The sequence below is a fragment of the Taudactylus pleione genome, unplaced genomic scaffold (genome assembly GCF_031769625.1).
Source record: "Taudactylus pleione unplaced genomic scaffold, aTauple2 ptg000875l, whole genome shotgun sequence".
Classification (NCBI taxonomy): domain Eukaryota; kingdom Metazoa; phylum Chordata; class Amphibia; order Anura; family Myobatrachidae; genus Taudactylus; species Taudactylus pleione.
Window position 1 is genome coordinate 3,179,426 of NW_028285277.1, and position 23,372 is coordinate 3,202,797.

A 23,372-nucleotide genomic window follows, 5' to 3' on the forward strand; every position below is an offset into this window, starting at 1 on the left:
CCCTTATCCCAATCCTAACCCCAATCCTTGCCTTTACCCCAATCCTAACCCCAATCCTTGCCTTTACCCCAACCCTAACCCCAATCCTTACCCTTATCCCAATCCTAATCCTTGCCCTTACCCCAACCCTAACCCCAATCCTTGCCCTTACCCCAACCCTAATCCCACTCCTTGCCCTTACCCCAATCCTAACCCCAATCTTTGCCCTTACCCTAACCCCAATCCTTGCCTTTACCCCAACCCTTGCCCTTACCCCAACCCTAATCCCAATGCTTGCCCTTACCCCAACCCTAATCCTTGCCCTTACCCCAACCCTAAAATTTCTATTGTCAACATTTTTACTTTGTAGACACTTCATGTGTTGACATTTTCCTTGTGTCATCAGGTGTCGACATGTTGGTTGTCGATATTTTTATGTAGACATTATGAGTTCTGACTGTCAACATTGTCGCCAACATGCCTACATCCTGTTTGACACAGTATGTATCACTGATTCTTATTGCAACAATATAGAATGTGTTTTTGTCCCAATTTATGGATATTGCACCCGGCAGAGGGATGGTGTGAAAAACCCTCTCCGGAGATGTAGCTTTACCTTCTACCTCGTGTGGTGCTCTGTGCATGCGCAGCGCGAGCTGAAAAGGGCGTCAGTGCTCATTAAAGATCAGCAGAACCTTTGTGAATAAATCCCCCAATCTGACTGTTTTTCAGCTCCTCTGTGCTGCGTATGCATGATGCAAATGTGTTTTTATATACTATGGTTATCACTGTTTTATAAATTAGAGAACAATTGCATACTCCATAATAGACTATAGGTGTGAGAATAATAGGTTTACGTGTGGCTTACCACCTTGACAAAGGCGGCTCTTTATAGCGAGCATAGTACCCCGGCAACTTGTGAGTCCTAGATCACACAGGAAAGACACAATAGAAAAGATACAATGATACCTTTATATTACATAGCACAAATGTAACAATGTAAAATTGGTAACTTCACCCCCGGACTGTTAGTATTCCCATCTTCATGGAGCATAAAGCTGATAACGGTCTCGTGCTTACCCGCCTTGGCCAACCCTCTAACTTACATGGTAGGGACCAAGGTTCAGTCAGCTACTGTACATTGTAGCTCTTCTGCTATTGCCAATATTTCTTCAGCATCTTGCCACTACCCAGTTTTCAGTTATCTTGCTCATTGAGGATCCGGTGTCTTCTTCACTGTACTCGGCAGAAGTCGCCGACTCAATGCTAAGTATCTTCCCGAGTAATCACCAGCAACCAGTGACCCTCTCAGCCTTCATTTACAGTATCCCCCTTCTTCAAGTTGATATCCATAGGGATGTAAAGGTACTTTTTGGGCTCATTGATTGGGCCTTTCAAACTATTGTCTATATTGGGAGTTTCCCATCTCCCCCTGTCAGGTACTTGTCCACCAGTCTGGTGACGTCATCTCAGCATACCTGACTCATTATGCAAATGATGGCTTGGAAAGAATATTGGATCTTGCTGTTCAGAGGATTACAAAGGTAGAGTTATTTTGGAGGGGATTACTATACAATCACAGAGCTGGATTAAGGCTTTGGGGGGCCTGGGATACTTAAGACTAGGTGGCCCTAAAGACCAACATTTGGGACACAGGGCTCGGGTCATTGGACCTCATTCAGAGTCGGTCGCTAGCGGCCGCTCGGTCGTACGCCTAACGATCGAGAATCAGAAAAAAAAAACAATTGCACAGCTGGGCGATCGCAACCAAACGCCCATACATGAACAAAGCACCTCCTCTAGCAAACGAGTGATAGCAGCTAGCGATCGAGTCGATCGTTGTCAGTCGTTGTCTGTCGCTGTATGTTCATTTTCTTCTGATGGTTACGGCCACTTGTGTTGGGTGCAAATTACACCAAAAATTAACAAAAAAACGCATAGAATAAGCCATCTCCCTGAAATGTATTTATTCTTATTATTCTCTAATGCAAACGCAACTGAATCAATTACAAGCCAATTAGCAGTGTTATTAGCAACAACAAACGATTATTAGCTGCTTGCATTGTGTGGCACAAAATAGAAACATCAAACATAACATCAGTCACATTCGATAGTATCGATTGTAGTCTGAAGAGAGCACGTCGTACCCAACCTCAAGCTGTACAATCAGCCAGGCCTCTAACCTGCTCGCAGAGTGACGTTTTACTACTTCCGGCTTTCTATGTCGGTCGTAGCAGGTAATTTATGTACGTCCCTAAAACGCCCTGAAAACGGTGAGGAACGCCTGCTTTTTCAGACCACCACCCCCGTCACCACCCACAAACGGCCTTTCATGTCAATCAACTCTCGGAAGCCACTTCCTGCTCGTAAGCCGTACGATCGACAGCATTTTGGATCGCAAGGTCTCGTACGCACATGTGCACAACTAACGTACGCATGCGTGGTTTGGAAACATCGATGCGTACGACCGAACGTCCGCTTATGACCGACTCTGAATGAGGTCCATAGTGTACAAGCCTTCGGCGTGCACAAGAACAGGGGCCGAGGTCACACATCCCGTCCCCATTTCACTTCACGTTGGAGACGTGCACATCACTTCCCCAGCGGCACGGTTGCCCTCAGCCTAATGCGCACAGCAGGTGGGAGTGTTCCCTCTCTACCTTTCCTCCAGCCCACAGGTGGGACAGTGTTCAAAAAACAGGGCTGTCCCTCCAAAATCGTGATGGTTGGTTGGGATACGCATACATGCATAGCCCCACACATATACACATACATAGTCACACACATATACACATACATAGTCACACACATACACATACATACATACAGACGCACACATATATTGTACACATACATACATACATACATACAGTCGCACACATATACACACACATACATAGTCACACACATATACTGTACACATACATACATAGTCACACACATATACACATACATACATATCAGTCACACACATATACTGTACACATACATAGTCACACACAAACAGTTGCACACATATACACACACATACAAACAGTCGCACATATATTGTACACATACATACAGTTACACACACATACATAGTCACACACATATACTGTATACATACATAGTCACACACATATACACATACATATCAGTCACACACATATACTGTACACATACAGTCACACACATACTGTACACACACATACATAGGCACATACATATATACAGTCACACACATACTGTACACATATATAGTCACACATATACTGTACACATACATAGGCACTCACATACACATACATACAGTCACACACATATACACATACATACAGTCACACACATATACACATACATACATAGTCACACACATATACACATACATACAGTCGCACACATATATTGTACACATACATAGTCACACACATATACTGTACACATACATAGTCACACACATATACACATACATACATATCAGTCATACACATACTGTACACATACAGTCACACACATAGGCACACACATATACACATACATATATACAGTCACACACATACTGCACACATACATAGTCACACATATACTGTACACATACATAGGCACACACATATACACATATACACATACATACAGTCGCACACATATACACATACATAAAGTCACCCCCATTTAAGTGTACCAAGTGGTGGCCGTCCCCTCCGCAGCTCAGGTAAATGTCAAACAGGCTGGAACTAGCTCCTGACCCCAACATCCATCCTTTCTGCCAGCTGCCCGCCGGCTGGTACACCCCTCTACAGGATGGCTCTGGCTGCTGATCCCATAGTCTGTCCTCTCTGGCAGCATCCCCACCAGATGATTGTCTCTGGCATCCACAGAGGGCTCGCAAAGAGCAGCTGGTGGCGGGGTGTCAGCGCAGCATGCAAACTGCTGGCAAACACCCTCTGCCCCCAGCATCTGGGCATCAATCACTGTGTCAGGTCTTCTTCTGCAGCTCCTCCTCGGGTTCCTCTCCAGCGGGGACTGTCAGCAGCAGTTTGGTGAGTGAAAAAGGTGATAAGAACCTTAGGGGGTGGTCTCATTAGTCCAGTCAGTCAGAATCAGTCAGTCGGTCAGCCAGTCAGTTTGGTAAGACTCAGTCAGTCGGTCAGACAGTCAGACAAAGGCCAGGGAACAAGCTGGAAAGTGTTAAATTCCTTAGTAGTAGTACTTTATATACAGTCAGGTACATAAATATTGGGACATTGACAGAATTTTCATATTTTGGCCTCTATTCACCACCACAATGGCTTTGAAATGAAACAAACAAGATGTGCTTTACCTGCAGACTTTCAGATTTAATTTGAGGGTAATTACATCCAAATCAGGTGAACGGTGTAGGAATTACAACGGTTTCTATATGTGCCTCCCACTTTTTAAGGGGCCAAAAGTAATGGGACAAACTAAACAATCCTAAATCTAACTTTCACTTTTTAATACTTTGTTGCAAATCCTTTGCAGGCAATTACAGCCTGAAGTCTGGAACGCATAGACATCACCAGACGCTGGGTTTCATCCCTGGTGATGCTCTGCCAGGCCTCTACTGCAAATGTCTTCAGTTCCTGCTTGTTCTTGGGGCATTTTCCCTTCAGTTTTGTCTTCATCAAGTGAAATGCATGCTCAATCGGATTCAGGTCAGGGGATTGACTTGGCCATTGCATAACATTCCACTTTTTAGCCTTAAAAAACTCTTTGGTTGCTTTTGCAGTATGCTTCGGGTCATTGTCCATCTGCACTGCTATCTCTCTGATGGGTTTGTTTTCATTTTTCAGCCTAATGATGGCTTCACTGATAGTGACAGCTCTTTGGATCTCATATTGAGAGTCGACAGCAACTGATTCCAAATGCAAATGTCACACCTAGAATCAACTCCAGACCTTTTTACCTGCTTAATTGATAATGAAATAACGAGGGAATAGCCCACACCTGTCCATGAAATAGCTTTTGAGTTGATAGTCCCATTACTTTTGTCCCCTTAAAAAGTGGGAGGCACATATAGACACCGTTGTAATTCCTACACCGTTCACCTGATTTGGATGTAATTACCCTCAAATTAAATCTGAAAGTCTGCAGGTAAAGCTCATCTTGTTTGTTTCATTTCAAAGTCATTGTGGTGGTGAATAGAGGCCAAAATATGAAAATTCTGTCATTGTCCCAATATCTATGCACCTGACTGTATGTTAAATTTCTGTAATCCCATGTCCTGACAAGTTTACTTATGTTCTAAATATGTTTAGTCACATTAAGCCAGTATACCCCATGTTCTGACCTTGAACCTACATATGTACAGTCACACACTTATACACATACATACTGTCAGACACATATGTACAGTCACACACATACATAGTCACACTTATACACATATATACAGTCAGACACATATGTACTGTCACACACATACATAGTCACACACACTTATACACATACACACTGTCAGACACATGTACAGTCACACACATACATATGTACAGTCACACACTTATACACATACATACTGTCAGACACATATGTACAGTCACACACATACATAGTCACACACTTATACACATACATACTGTCAGACACATATGTACATTCACATTCCAACATAGTAACACACTTATACACATACATATTGTACACACACATATGTACAGTCACACACATACATAGTCACACTTATACACATACATACTGTCAGACACATGTACTGTCAAACACACATAGTCACACACACTTATACACATACACACTGTCAGACACATATGTACAGTCATGCACATACATAGTCACACACTTATACACATACATACTGTCACACACATACTGTACAGTCACACACATACATAGTCACACACTTATACACATACATACTGTCAGACACATATGTACAGTCACATACATACATAGTAACACACTTATACACATACATGTTGTACACACACACATATCTACAGTCACACACATACATAGTCACACTTATACACATACATACTATCAGACACATGTACTGTCACACACATACTTAGTCACACACTTATACTGTAATGTGATAAAATATTAACTGGATGGCATTATAATGTTACATTTTAAGAACTGGGACACTGTAATGTGGCATAATATGAGCTGGGGGCACTTTAATGGGGCATAATATGAACTGGAGGGCACTTTAATGGGACATAATATGAACTGGAGGGCACTGTAATGGGGCATAATATGAACTGGAGGGCACTGCAAAGTGGCACAATATAAACTGGATGTACTATAGTGTGGCATAGTATGCACCCGGGGCACCGTAATATGGCATAATATGAACTGCCTCACAGCACTGTGGTCATGGGTTTGATTCCCACCTCGGCCCTACCTGTGTGGAGTTTCTATATTCTCCCTGTGCTTGCGTGGGTTTCCTCCGGGTACTCTGGTTTCCTCCCACACTCCAAAAATATACTGGTAGGGTAATTGGCTCCAAACAAAATTAACCCTACTCTGTACGGGTGTGTACATGTGGTAGTGAATGTAGATTGTAAGCTCCACTGGGGCAAGGACAGATGTGAATGGGCAAATATTCTCTGTAAAGAGCTGCAGAATATGTGTGCACTATATAAATAACTGGTAATAAATAAATACAATAAATAAATAACTGGGGACACAGTATGTCATATTGTGCATTGGGGGTACCCTATGCTGGCAGCTCAGCAATGTGACATAATGTGACCTAGGGCACTACTATGGAGTATACAATGTACTAGGGAATTACTATGGTGTATACTATGTACTAGGGCACTACTATGGGGTATACCATGTACTAGGGCACTACTATGGGGTATACCATGTACTAGGGCACTACAATGGGGTATACCATGTACTAGGGCACTACTATGGGGTACACCATGTCCGAGGGCACTACTATGGGGTACACCATGTACTGGGGCACTACTATGGGGAATACCATGTACTGGGGCACTACTATGGGGCATACCATGTACTGGGGCACTACTCTGGGGCATACTATGTACTAAGGCACTACTATGGAGTATACCATGTACTAAGGCATTACTATGGAGTATACCATGTACTAGGGCACTACTATGGGGTATACCATGTACTAGGGCACTACTATGGGGTATACCATGTACTAGGGCACTACTATGGGGTATACCATGTACTAGGGCACTACTATGGGGTACACCATGTACTAGGGCACTACTATGGGGCATACCATGTACTGGGACACTACTATGGGGCATACCATGTATTAGGGCACTACTATGGGGTATACCATGAACTGGGGCATTACTATGGGGTATACCATGTACTAGGACACTACTGTGGGGTATGCCATGAACTAGGGCACTACTGTGGGGTATACCATGTACTAGGGCTCTACTATGGGGTGTACCATGTAATAGGGCATTACTGTGGGCATACCATGTGCTAGGGCACTATAATGGGGCATACCATGTACTAAGGCACTATTATGGGGCATACCATGTACTAAGGCACTATAATGGGGCATATCATGTACTAAGGCACTATAATGGGGCATACCATGTACTAGGGCACTATTATGGGGCATACAATGTACTAGGGCACTATAATGGGGCATAGAATGTACTAGGGCACTATAATGGGGCATACAATGTACTAGGACACAATAATGGGGCATACAATGTACTAGGGCACTTTAATGGGGCATACAATGTACTAGGACACTATAATGGGGCATACAATTTACTAGGGCACTATTATGGGGCATACAATGTACTAAGGCACTATAATGGGGCATACAATGTACTAGGGCACTATTATGGGGCATACAAGGTACTAAGGCACTATAATGGGGCATACCATGTACTAGGACACTATTATGGGGCATACCATGTACTAGGGCACTATAATGGGGCATACAATGTACTTGCACACTATAATGGGGCATACCATGTACTAGGGCACTATTATGGGGCATACCATGTACTAGGGCACTATTATGGGGCATACAATGTACTAGCACACTATTATGGGGCATACAATGTACAAAGGCACTATTATGGGGCATACCATGTACTAGGGCACTATAATGGGGCATACAATGTACTAGCACACTATTATGGGGCATACAATGTACAAAGGCACTATTATGGGGCATACCATGTACCAGCACACTATAATGGGGCATACAATGTACTAGCACACTATTAATGGGGCATACAATGTACAAAGGCACTATTATGGGGCATACAATGTACTAAGGCACTATTATGGGGCATACAATGTACAAAGGCACTATTATGTGGCATACAATGTACTAAGGCACTATTATGGGGCATACAATGTACAAAGGCACTATTATGGGGCATACTATTTACTAAGGCACTATAATGGGGCATACCATGTACTAGGGCACTATTATGGGGCATACAATGTACTAGGGCACTATTATGGGGCATACAATGTACTAAGACACTATTATGGGGCATACAATGTACTAAGGCACTATTATGGGGCATACCATGTACTAGGGCACTATTATGGGGCATACAATGTACTAGGGCACTATTATGGGGCATACAATGTACTAAGACACTATTATGGGGCATACAATGTACTAAGGCACTATTATGGGGCATACCATGTACTAGGGCACTATTATGGGGCATACCATGTACTAGGGCACTATTATGGGGCATACAATGTACTAGGGCACTATTATGGGGCATACAATGTACTAGGGCACTATTATGGGGCATACAATGTACTAAGACACTATTATGGGGCATACAATGTACTAGGGTACTATTATGGGGCATACAATGTACTAAGGCACTATTATGGGGCATACAAAGTACTAGGGCACTATTATGGGGCATACAATATACTAAGGCACTATTATGGGGCATACAATGTACTAGGGCACTATAATGGGTCATACCATGTACTAAGGCACTATTATGGGGCATACTATCTACTAAGGCACTATAATGAGGCATACAATGTACTAGGGCACTATTATGGGGCATACCATGTACTAGGGCACTATAATGGGGCATATCATGTACTAGGGCACTATTATGGGGCATACAATGTACTAAGGCACTATTATGGGGCATACAATGTACTAAGGCACTATTATGGGGCATATCATGTACTAGGGCACTATAATGGGGCATATCATGTACTAGGGCACTATTATGGGGCATACAATATACTAAGGCACTATTATGGGGCATACAATGTACTAAGGCACTATAATGCAGCATAACAGCTGAGGCAGAGAGGTGTTTCTCTAGAAGCATTGGGACAGGGGCTCCTTCAAAATGTTGCTATGGTGCCCACATAGGGCTGGCTACGTCCCTATTTTTGTGTATTATGTGTTATTAATCAGTATAGCTTCTGTTACTGAGAAAGCAGAGTGTCTGCAATGTTCTATTAATGTCTTTGTCTCCTCCCCAGGCTGCGGTATCGCTATGCTGATTATATCTGTGCTAATAGCCATATACTACAACATCATTATGTGTTACACCATCTTCTATCTCTTCGCCTCTCTCGTGTACACCTTACCGTGGGCGTCTTGCACTAATCCGTGGAACACGCCGGATTGTAAAGATAAAGACAGACTTATGCTGGGTAAGTGCGACACCGGACTGTATTATTATATGATACCCGCTATGTATATGTATATGAGGAAGCCGATGGACGGAATCCCGACCGTCGGCTTCCCGACTGTATAATCCCGGCAAGAGTTAAATGACAGGCATCGAAATCCCCACGCCTGTCATTTTCCATACGCCGGGAACCCGACACCCGGCTTACCGTTCGAAGGTAAGCCGGGCGACGGGTGGGGGCAGCCGTGGCGGGGGGACGGTTAGGTTTAGGGTTCCCAGGGGGGGGACTTAGGGTTAGGCACCCCCCCGGGATGTTAGGTTTAGGCTAGGGGAAGGGAGGGTTAAGTTTAGGCACTTAGAGGGGGGGATTAGAGTTAGGAACTTGTGGGGGAGGTTAGGGTTAGGTGGTAGAATTAGGTTAGTCTCATGTGTATATACTGTACTACCAGCACATGTAGCATGTATGCAGTGTCAATTTCGAAAAGACTGGGGAGGAGAATTGAAGCAGCATGACAGGGATTGCAAAATCCCTCTCCGAAAATGCGTTTAGAGGTATAAGCCAGTTACAGCAATATGAGGCTGCTGCAGCCTTCAGGAACAAGCTCAGACCTACACTTTTATAGCATTGTACATAGAGGTCAGATGGCATGGAATAATATAACCATAACCTACCACTTACCAATCCTAACCTACTGTACCACCCACCTGTTATATCCTACGGTTCCTCTAATGTAACCATAGCATTCCACTTACCTATCCTAACCTACCACCCACCTGTTATATCCTACGGTTCCTCTAATGTAACCATAGCATTCCACTTACCTATCCTGACCTACCACCCACCTGTTATATCCTACTGTTCCTTTAATGTTACCATAACCTGCCACTTACCTATCCTAACCTACCACCCACCTGTTATATCCTATGGTTCCTCTAATGTAACCATAACCTACCACTTACCTATCCTAACCTACCACCCACCTGTTATATCCTACTGTTCCTCTAATGTAACCATAACCTACCACTTACCTATCCTAACCTACCACCCACCTGTTATATCCTACTGTTCCTCTAATGTAACCATAACATTCCACTTACCTATCCTGACCTACCACCCACCTGTTATATCCTACTGTTCCTCTAATGTAACCATAACATTCCACTTACCTATCCTAACCTACCATCCACCTGTTATATCCTGCGGTTCATCTAATGTAACCATAACGTTCCACATACCTATCCTAACCTATCACCCACCTGTTATATCCTACTGTTCCTCTAATGTAACCATAACATTCCACTTACCTATCCTAACCTACCACCGGCACCCACCTGTTATATCCTACGGTTCCTCTAATGTAACCATAACATTCCACTTACCTATCCTAACCTACCACCCACCTGTTATATCCTACTGTTCCTCTAATGTAACCATAACCTACCACTTACCTATCCTAACCTACCACCCACCTGCTATATCCTACTGTTCCTCTAATGTAACCATAACATTCCACTTACCTATCCTGACCTACCACCCACCTGTTATATCCTACTGTTCCTCTAATGTAACCATAACCTGCCACTTACCTATCCTAACCTACCACCCACCTGTTATATCCTACGGTTCCTCTAATGTAACCATAACCTGCCACTTACCTATCCTAACCTACCACCCACCTGTTATATCCTACTGTTCCTTTAATGTTACCATAACCTGCCACTTACCTATCCTAACCTACCACCCACCTGTTATATCCTATGGTTCCTCTAATGTAACCATAACCTACCACTTACCTATCCTAACCTACCACCCACCTGTTATATCCTACTGTTCCTCTAATGTAACCATAACCTACCACTTACCTATCCTAACCTACCACCCACCTGTTATATCCTACTGTTCCTCTAATGTAACCATAACATTCCACTTACCTATCCTGACCTACCACCCACCTGTTATATCCTACTGTTCCTCTAATGTAACCATAACATTCCACTTACCTATCCTAACCTACCATCCACCTGTTATATCCTGCGGTTCATCTAATGTAACCATAACGTTCCACATACCTATCCTAACCTATCACCCACCTGTTATATCCTACTGTTCCTCTAATGTAACCATAACATTCCACTTACCTATCCTAACCTACCACCGGCACCCACCTGTTATATCCTACGGTTCCTCTAATGTAACCATAACATTCCACTTACCTATCCTAACCTACCACCCACCTGTTATATCCTACTGTTCCTCTAATGTAACCATAACCTACCACTTACCTATCCTAACCTACCACCCACCTGCTATATCCTACTGTTCCTCTAATGTAACCATAACATTCCACTTACCTATCCTAACCTACCACCCACCTGTTATATCCTACTGTTCCTCTAATGTAACCATAGCATTCCACTTACCTATCCTGACCTACCACCCACCTGTTATATCCTACTGTTCCTCTAATGTAACCATAACCTGCCACTTACCTATCCTAACCTACCACCCACCTGTTATATCCTACTGTTCCTCTAATGTAACCATAACATTCCACTTACCTATCCTAACCTACCACCCACCTGTTATATCCTACTGTTCCTCTAATGTAACCATAACCTACCACTTACCTATCCTAACCTACCACCCACCTGTTATATCCTACTGTTACTCTAATGTAACCATAACATTCCACTTACCTATCCTGACCTACCACCCACCTGTTATATCCTACTGTTCCTCTAATGTAACCATAACATTCCACTTACCTATCCTAACCTACCATCCACCTGTTATATCCTACGGTTCATCTAATGTAACCATAACGTTCCACATACCTATCCTAACCTATCACCCACCTGTTATATCCTACTGTTCCTCTAATGTAACCATAACATTCCACTTACCTATCCTAACCTACCACCGGCACCCACCTGTTATATCCTACGGTTCCTCTAATGTAACCATAACATTCCACTTACCTATCCTAACCTACCACCCACCTGTTATATCCTACGGTTCCTCTAATGTAACCATAACATTCCACTTACCTATCCTAACCTACCACCCACCTGTTATATCCTACTGTTCCTGCAATGTAACCATAACATTCCACTTACCTATCCTAACCTACCACCCACCTGTTATATCCTACTTTTCCTCTAATGTAACCATAACATTCCACTTACCTATCCTAACCTACCACCCACCTGTTATATCCTACTGTTCCTCTAATGTAACCATAACATTCCACTTACCTATCCTGACCTACCACCCACCTGTTATATCCTATGGTTCCTCTAATGTAACCATAACCTACCACTTACCTATCCTAACCTACCACCCACCTGTTATATCCTACTGTTCCTCTAATGTAACCATAACCTACCACTTACCTATCCTAACCTACCACCCACCTGTTATATCCTACTGTTCCTCTAATGTAACCATAACATTCCACTTACCTATCCTGACCTACCACCCACCTGTTATATCCTACTGTTCCTCTAATGTAACCATAACCTGCCACTTACCTATCCTAACCTACCATCCACCTGTTATATCCTGCGGTTCATCTAATGTAACCATAACGTTCCACATACCTATCCTAACCTATCACCCACCTGTTATATCCTACTGTTCCTCTAATGTAACCATAACATTCCACTTACCTATCCTAACCTACCACCGGCACCCACCTGTTATATCCTACGGTTCCTCTAATGTAACCATAACATTCCACTTACCTATCCTAACCTACCACCCACCTGTTATATCCTACTGTTCCTCTAATGTAACCATAACCTACCACTTACCTATCCTAACCTACCACCCACCTGCTATATCCTACTGTTCCTCTAATGTAACCATAACATTCCACTTACCTATCCTGACCTACCACCCACCTGTTATATCCTACTGTTCCTCTAATGTAACCATAACATTCCACTTACCTATCCTAACCTACCACCCACCTGTTATATCCTACTGTTCCTCTAATGTAACCATAACATTCCACTTACCTATCCTAACCTACCACCCACCTGTTATATCCTACTGTTCCTCTAATGTAACCATAGCATTCCACTTACCTATCCTGACCTACCACCCACCTGTTATATCCTACTGTTCCTCTAATGTAACCATAACCTGCCACTTACCTATCCTAACCTACCGCCCACCTGTTATATCCTATGGTTCCTCTAATGTAACCATAACATTCCACTTACCTATCCTAACCTACCACCCACCTGTTATATCCTACTGTTCCTCTAATGTAACCATAACCTACCACTTACCTATCCTAACCTACCACCCACCTGTTATATCCTACTGTTCCTCTAATGTAACCATAACATTCCACTTACCTATCCTGACCTACCACCCACCTGTTATATCCTACTGTTCCTCTAATGTAACCATAACATTCCACTTACCTATCCTAACCTACCATCCACCTGTTATATCCTACGGTTCATCTAATGTAACCATAACGTTCCACATACCTATCCTAACCTATCACCCACCTGTTATATCCTACTGTTCCTCTAATGTAACCATAACATTCCACTTACCTATCCTAACCTACCACCGGCACCCACCTGTTATATCCTGCGGTTCCTCTAATGTAACCATAACATTCCACTTACCTATCCTAACCTACCACCCACCTGTTATATCCTACGGTTCCTCTAATGTAACCATAACATTCCACTTACCTATCCTAACCTACCACCCACCTGTTATATCCTACTGTTCCTCCAATGTAACCATAACATTCCACTTACCTATCCTAACCTACCACCCACCTGTTATATCCTACTTTTCCTCTAATGTAACCATAACATTCCACTTACCTATCCTAACCTACCACCCACCTGTTATATCCTACTGTTCCTCTAATGTAACCATAACATTCCACTTACCTATCCTAACCTACCACCCACCTGTTATATCCTACTGTTCCTCTAATGTAACCATAACATTCCACTTACCTATCCTAACCTACCACCCACCTGTTATATCCTACTGTTCCTCTAATGTAACCATAACATTCCACTTACCTATCCTAACCTACCACCCACCTGTTATATCCTACTGTTCCTCTAATGTAACCATAACATTCCACTTACCTATCCTAACCTACCACCCACCTGTTATATCCTACTGTTCCTCTAATGTAACCATAACATTCCACTTACCTATCCTAACCTACCACCCACCTGTTATATCCTACTGTTCCTCCAATATAACCATAACATTCCATTTACCTATCCTAACCTACCACCCACCTGTTATATCCTACTTTTCCTCTAATGTAACCATAACATTCCACTTACCTATCCTAACCTACCACCCACCTGTTATATCCTACTGTTCCTCTAATGTAACCATAACATTCCACTTACCTATCCTAACCTACCACCCACCTGTTATATCCTACTGTTCCTCTAATGTAACCATAACATTCCACTTACCTATCCTAACCTACCACCGGCACCCACCTGTTATATCCTACTGTTCCTCTAATGTAACCATAACATTCCACTTACCTATCCTAACCTACAACCGGCACCCACCTGTTATATCCTACTTTTCTTCTAATGCAGGGATGGGGAACCTCTAGACCGGGGGTCGTATAAGGCCCCCAGAGTCATTTGGTCTGGCCTTTGGAGCTTTTTCTCCTAGTCTCATCTGGCTAGCACTGTGCCTAGAATGACTCACTGCAGCCAGAATCTATGCAGCAGTGCCACCTGGAGAGTCCTTAGGACGCTTCAGACGGTCACACAGCTGCCCTTACAGCTCCCCCGAACATCCTCAGGCATTGCTGTAATCATCGGTGATTGTGGCCCCGCCCTCCGTGTGACATCAAATGGAGGGGGAGTGGCCTGCAACGGGCCCGCTTATATATATCAATATGGCCCTCGGCAGAAAAAAGGTTCCCCAACCCTGCTCTAATGTAACCATAACATTCCACTTACCTATCCTAACCTACCACCCACCTGTTATAGCCTACGGTTATAGCCCAGGCAGTTTGGTGGTGATTTGAGGCCGGGTTCTAAACCCCGACTGTTTGGTGATGATTTGGCGGCGGATTTGCTATCCGCAGATTTATGAAGGGCAAAACCGCTGCAAAACTGCAGTCAAAACACATTTTAGAATAGAATAGAACAGGGCTAGGGCTAAAATTACTAACTGGTGGTTTTGGTGTCATTTAGAAACTGCCATGAAAGCGCCGGAGTTTAGAACCAGCAGCTTAGGAAATTTTGCCCGTGTAATCCTACAGTATATGGCAATCCGCCCGATGCTCATATCCTGAGTCCACCACATCTAGGTGATCATACTGCCCCCTGCCCTACACCCGCAGGAGCACCCTTCACCATTAGTAACGGGATACGTTCAGTATCCCGACACCGAGGATGCTGGCACTTAGGATACTGACACCAAAAACCTGACACCTGTCAGAATCCCAGCGCCGGCATCCCGAAGGTAAGTAGCAGGGTTGGGGGGAGGGTTAGGCACTAGGGGGAGGGGTAGGCATTAGGAGGAGAGTTAGGGTTATGCATTAGGGGGAGGGTTAGGCACTAGGGGGAGGGTTAGGGTTAGGCACTAGGGGGAGGGTTAGGCACTAGGGGGAGGGTCAGGGTGGAAGCACTAGGGGAAGGGTTAGGGTTAGGCACTAGGGGGAGGGTTAGGTTTAGGGTACGGGGAGGGGGAGGTTAGGTTTAGACACTAGGGGGGAGGTTAGGTTCAAGTACCGGGGAGGGATAGAGGGGTAGGGAGAGAGGAAGGGTTAGGATACCTACAGACAGGTTTCGGTAACCCAACCCTGTCGGGATGCCGGTGTCAGGATTTTGACCGCCATGATCCTGAGTGCCGGTATCCTGTACCCATTCCTTAGTAACAACTGTGACAAAAACACTGGAAGGGTTGTCAAGGGGCGTTATATATGCAGTGCGGTAACATGGCTCTAATGCCCCCTGTGCCAGCCCCGTCCCCTTTTTTTTTTTTGCTTCTGTCTGGTAGAGAGAAGCTGATTAGCAGTCTTGATTGCAAGACCACATGTGAGAGGCTGATAAAGGGTGTGTCAGTCCATGTAGTCAGTCTCTCACTGTCTGGGGAACAGGTCAGGCCTATTGAGAGACACTGTGATTACTGTGCTGTGCTGAGACTTCTGTTTTGTGAGAGGGATCTTAGGTCCCTCCACTCTGAGAGAGGGAATCATTTTGTTCAGTTAGAGTCGGACAGATCAGGATTAAACTTTTATGTTTTGTTTATTTTTGTGCTGCTAATAAAACTAGCTGTGGGTTCTCTAGTACCAAGACCCTGGACTAGTGTACTATTAGGCTGCTGCATGACAAGTGCTGCTGTTTGAGACGGAACCCTTACCCTGATCTGGCCACACAATGCTCACACCTACCCGATGCTTGGAGCAGAAGATGTGTCTGTGAATGGTGTCAACTTTGGCTACACAGCCACAATCCCCATTGCCGCCCAGTAGAGCCCATTCTGATGTCAGTGAGCAGCGCCTGAGATGCGTACGACTCAGGATTGCTAAAAATCATGAGATGCAAACCTGTGAGTCACTCAGATTGAGCCCCATGATCTGGATGATAAGGTGCCTTATAGCCCTATATATGATACATTGTCTCCATATAGACGTCCCCAGAATAGGACTGATGCTTTGTTTTTGTTTTAATATTCCTTGCTTGCAGCCATTATTGGGTACTGTGGTGAATGATGGAAGTGCCTTGCACTATTTTACCCTTATACAGTATATCTTACCTGAGCACGGCTAGAGGTCCATATATTGCTTGTCACCTATAGCTGTGAGATCCTGTATCTGTGAGATCTATGATAATGTAAATAGTGATCACGGACTTGTCACATGAGAGGGGTCCACTCTACCAGTATAATCCGGCTGTATTCATTGGGGTCCCGTGGTGCGTCCAGGAAACTGTGGCCACTGTGCAGGGTATGATGCAGATGCTGACCGCGTACGGTCTCAGAGCTGTGGACGGCTGATGAGGGTAAGGACCAAAACAGAAAATCCTGATTTCAGAGCCAGAGCAGTGGCAGCTAAACAGGGCTGGAGAGCTCAACAAAGAATGTCCCACTGGCTGCAAGGTGTTGAGAAGATAACCCAATGCATGGGCAATACGGTCAACCAATGTAATAAGAACATTTAAAATATGCAGCAGGAACAGTATAATGCATAGATGAGAGTGGTATATTGAGATAAAATGAAGAGCGTGGTCCAAACGTGGAATCGCAGGATCCACAAATATGCAAACGGTGGGCGAAGATTGAGTTTTAAGAGGCCGGCTCAACACCCACCCATGTGGCCCTGAATCTGCCAATCTCTGGGTGGACAATTACGTTTGTGACAGCAGGAAGTCTGCGCTACATTTACAATCTTTAGTGACTGTAGGAGGCGTTACCTGGTGATCAGGTCTCTGTGTACAACACTATCACCGATTAGCAGCAATTATTTGTGTCACCGTGGGAGTCAGCTGAGGAGTAAAGTGCTGGACACTTTAATATATCAGATGTCTCACAGAGAGTGGAGGCCAGCACGGGATCTCAGGATTGGAGTTTGCTACAGAGACTGAGAATGGGGGACTGGGAGCCGTACAGGACACTGGGATGCTGGGAACTGGGCAATGACACATCTCCTGATTTAGACTGAATTCAGGAATAGGATGGAGATACTGGAGACACTACAAACGTGTAGCAGCATACACAGCATGAAACAGTGACCTGGCAATGGCTGCAGGGCGAGGAAGACTCATAAAGGACAAGAGACAGGTGAGGCTCGATAGGTGCTGGAGAAAGAAGCATGACTGATTATATCTACAGTATATTGCTGCTGGAGCTGCAAAAGTCCAGGAAGCAGCCCCACCTCTGGTAAGATAGAGGTACTACAATAAGCAATGTCTAAATACTGCAGAAACCAGAACTTCAACTTCAGGTCCTTAGTCATAGGCAAACGCAGGGGGGGTTTCCGTCTGCCTGGAAACCCCCCTCCCCAGCCCACACCATGACCACAATAGAAATAGCAATATAATGGCATTTTACTAGCACTGTATGTTCTTCTCAGTATCATAAATTAAATAATTAGCACCACCTGTGGATCTTTTAACATGTATCAGCCAGTAATAAATAACCTGTGCACCAATTAGGGGATTTGGAAAACATGCACTGTTAGGGATGCACTGCTATAAAGCCCAATATTTACATATATGTCCAGGACAGTGCTAGGTTCTTCTGCTGCTCCCCCAGACTTGCTCCCATGCTTTGCAATTGTGCCCATATCTAAAATAAAAACATTCAGCTCAAGCAGGATGGCCCTACTGCCGCATTTAATGACTTACTGTGATCACGGATCCTGTATATGCTGGAATTATGCCACACAATACACTTTGTATGATGCATATTAAAGCTGGATAAGTGGTAATTATGCCCTCTTCATGGACTGGCCATACTCTAAAATCTAGCATTTGGAAACCCCCTTCTAGAAATCCTGCGTTTGCCACTGTTAGTGGTCCCATCTCTATTGGCGATTCAATGATACACTGTACTGGAGACCAGAAAAGGATACAAATAGCTCTTGTGACACTGGGAGAATAGATAAACCTGGAATATGTGAGCCACAGGGTGGGAGGCCGTAACTTCCAGTGAATGGAAAGCCAAAGAGATTGTGGGAATCTGGGGCCCGGAGCTTGTGAAGCAATGAGGGACTCGCAGACTAGTGACTGCAGAATGATCGCTGCATCCAGGAGAAATGATATTATGGTCATTTAAATACAAATTGTGTATCTTCTGATGACTGCTGCCAGAGATAGCACCAGGCCAGACACAAGCCAGGAAACTGAGGATGCAACAAGATCTAGGTACAGACACTAACAGGAGCAGATGTTCAGTTATATAAAAGCGGATGGATGAATAATGATCACTGTATGAGTCTGTTATATGTTATTAAATTAAGGTTTATCAGAGTCTATCTCACCATATATTTACTTCCCACAGACTCCTGTATCCTTGGGGATCAACCAAAAATCCAAATCAAGAACAGCACGTTCTGTATGACCGCCTATCCAAACTTGACGATGGTGAATTACACCAGCCATGCCAACAAGACCTTTGTCAGCGGCAGCGAGGAATACTTCAAGTAAGGCGGCATGTAATGTCCTTATAACCTGAGTGTATTCCTTATAGTAACATCGCTGTAACCATGTTCCCCGTAATCTTCTTTATGGGCCTAATTCCGATATGTACATATACCCGATGGTTGGAGGATTGCGCATGTGCAGAACGGGTCTTACGTGATCACTCGCAGTCCCTCCTTAGCCGCATTTGGGGGTGAAGCAGGGACGACATCCGGGACCATTCTACAAAATGGGGGCGTGTTGCGCCCTGTTTTGCAGGCAAGCCCAGGGTCTGCCTCATTGAACGCAGATTTCCTGGACCTGGCAGAGAAGTTCCGATGGCCAGGCTGCGTCAGCTTTTACATCATTAACTTTTTACACCACTGCTCTGTTACAGCAAAAGTGTTTAATACATTACACAAGTATAAATATGATACAATTTGGTTTTAATTAATCAGTTATGCTCTAAGTTTTAGGGCTGAATTCAATTAGCTGCGAAAAGTGCCGTTTGTAGAAAAGTTTTCGCTGATTTGCGCTTTTCGCCTGTTTTCTGCTTTTCTCCGTATTCCATTCCAGGACGTTTTCGCCTACACAAAAACTTTACATGGAAAAATAGGCAAAAAAGTTTCTCCACATATAAGCAGGTAAATTGGAAGTGCAAAATCGCTATTTTTGGGGTGCAAACGTGGTGATTTGATCCAGAACCCTTTGGACACCCCCACTAATGAGTAATCAGTCAAACACAGTTTTAAAGATAAATGTAAAACACCCTAAAAATTACGTGTTATTTTTGGGGCGAAAATGTAAAAAGTGTTGGAACATGGGTCAAAAGTGGGGGGCCTTGTACTTTGGGGGCTATATGGATGAGACAGGTATTATTGGGATTGCACGAGGCTGCAGCCGGTATATTTTTACATTTTTTTTTTAAATCTTCATTTTAGACATCAAAATATACTAGTCCCCTATTTCATGTACCCCAAATGTAACTACGGTACTTATTTTTCTGAAAGAACATAGCTTTCTAGCATTTTCCCACACATATGCAAATATGTATATAACAGCCCTTTGCCTCAAAATAAGTTCACTAAATACCTTTATTAGGGCTCCTACTACTATTCTATATTTATTCCCAGGGTCACTGAAGCAGTTTATGGGGTACAGACTGATTTCCCCCCCAAAAATATGTCCTTTTCACTAGTTTCGCTTTGTAAAACATTCTCCTATCCGCGATATCGCCTGTTTTACAATTGAATAGGGCGAAAAACGGGGACACGCATGGAAAAAACATTGCGTTAAAACAGGCGACTGAGGGGAATTCATTCCGCTTTTCCCCAGATGGCACTTTTCGAGGCTAATTGAATTCGGCCCTGAATAAGAAAGTAACAATATTAAAAAGTTATAATTGGCTTGAAAGGAAATTCCCACCTTTGTGGACTCTCCCCCCTAATATAGAGTTAGTACATCCTGTGCAAACATTAGGCCTGATACAGACCCGCTCGCGAGCGCATAGCGCTCATAAGCGGGTCAATGTTCCCCCACTGCGCATTCGCCGCCTCCGGCGTGCGCATGCACGAGCCCCAGCGAGCGACGGCAGCTCCATCACTCCGGGGCTCACTACAAGACGGGGCGGCTGTCGATGTTGATTGACAGCTCGCCCCATTTTGTAGGCGGGGAGGGGGTGTGGCTGCGCAAACGCAGGCGTTCCCTTAGGAACAGCTGCCGTTTGTGGGCGGCCCTACTGACATCACTCGTGATGTCAGTAGTGGACTTCCTGCTCTATTAGAGCAGGAAGTCCACTCGGGCTTCCGGGAGCCAAGACCCTCCCGCAGGGTCTCGACGCAAGCCTGATGGTCGCGATAATCGCGCCCATCGCCAGGCCGCTCGCGCTAGCTGTGGGTTGTCACCCACAGCTTTGCGAGCGCCCTGGAGGCCGAAACAAAATGCCCTGATTCCAAGTGAGCCCCCGCAACAGTGAACGCCTCTGAATCAGGCCCATAATTCCTTCCTTAGCTTATTAGTATGGTTAGATACACCCCATAGCAGAATGTATCTAACAGCACCTACAGGGGAAGAATCTGTCTTGTGTTTGCGGGATCGTATGTAATCCTCTGCACACGTCAGGCCCCTAACACCGCGTTACCTGGCCGATAAATACCCAGAATACAATTATTCCAATCTTGACATTAGAGAAATGATATAATGATCACATGTATTCTGTAGTAACTGACAGTGACATCACTACCCGGCTATAATACAGTATATATGGGAGGGATGTGATTTGTCGAAGGGCATAATATTGACAATTACTATGTGGACGGTGTTATGTCGACATGGTACTACGCCAATTAAAGCAATGTTTAAAGCATTATGCTGTCAGCATTACGTGGTGTCAACATTGTAACTATTTCCTGTGTATGTGATCGTTCCAGTAAAATGTCATTAAAGAAAATGCGACAATGTATCAGCAATGAGAAGAGGGAGCCCGAGCAATGGGGTAAAGGAACAAAAATAGGGAGTTGAGGCTGAGACATATTTAGCGTTTAACTGATCCGTCCTCGCAGGTACAATATGCTGAAGATTTCCGCTGGTGTTGAGTATCCCGGTGAGATCCGATGGCCTCTGGTTCTGTGTCTGTTCCTGGCCTGGGTGATCGTCTACGCTTCTCTCGCCAAAGGGATCAAGACATCAGGAAAGGTAAGAGGAGGATTTGTACTGCGATGTGGGGTCAGGAACTAATCGCTCACAGCACCAGTCAGTATTCCCAGCCATGATAATTGTGCTTTATAAGAAAGTGAATTGTGATTGTTTTTCCATTATATTAAAATAATTCAGTCACTCAGATCTTACTACCAGGGCCGGTGCAAAGTTCCTTGGCACCCTAGGCATTTCTTCAGCCTTACCCCCCCCCACCCTCGATAGCTACACAAGCCCTTATACAGTGCCCCCAGTAGTGGCCCCCCAATGCAGTGCCGGCAGTAGTGGTCCCCCCTATGCAATCCCCAGTAGTGGCCCCACCTATGCAATCCCCAGTAGTGGCCCCACCTATGCAATCCCCAGTAGTGGTCCCACCTTATACAGTACCCTCAGTAGTGGCCCCCCTATGCGGTGCCCTCAGTAGTGCCCCTATACAGTGCCCCCAGTAGTAGTCCCCAACCAATGCAGTGCCCCTTATATAGTTCCCCCAGTAGTGGTCCCACCAGTACAGTGCCCCCAGTAGTCTCCCCCCTAGCAGTGCCTCCAGTAGTAATCCCCCCAGTAGCAGCCCTCTCCCAGCAGTGCCCCTCGTAGTAGCCCCCCCCAACAGTGCCCCAGCAGTAATCCCTCCCTATGCAGTGCCCCCAGTAGTGGTCCCACCAGTACAGTGCCCCCAGTAGTAGTCCCCCCAGCAGTGCCCCCAGCAGTGCCCCTAGTAGTCCTCCTCCCAGCAGTGCCCCCAGCAGTAGTGCCCCCAGTAGTAGTCCACCCAGCAGTGCCCCCAGTAGTAGTCCCCACGGTAGCAGTCCCCCCCCGAGAAGTGCCCCCCATAGTAGTCCCCAAAGCAGTACCCCTAGTAGTAATCCCCTCTCTAGGCAGTGCCCCCAGTAGTGGTCCCACCAGTACAGTGCCCCCAGTAGTCTCCCCCCTAGCAGTGCCTCCAGTAGT

General features: G+C 44.8%; 1 protein-coding gene across 1 annotated transcript in view; it reads left to right on the forward strand.

Annotated features, from left to right (window-relative positions):
- The window catches only part of SLC6A5 (solute carrier family 6 member 5), a 142,653-nt gene that overhangs the window by 48,387 nt on the left and 70,894 nt on the right, over positions 1-23,372 (forward strand). Inside the window, exons 4-6 of the mRNA XM_088458953.1 lie at positions 9,433-9,606; positions 19,612-19,753; positions 22,292-22,424. Of these exons, the coding sequence (XP_088315079.1) occupies positions 9,433-9,606; positions 19,612-19,753; positions 22,292-22,424 (449 nt within the window). The remainder of the gene's footprint in view (positions 1-9,432; positions 9,607-19,611; positions 19,754-22,291; positions 22,425-23,372) is intronic.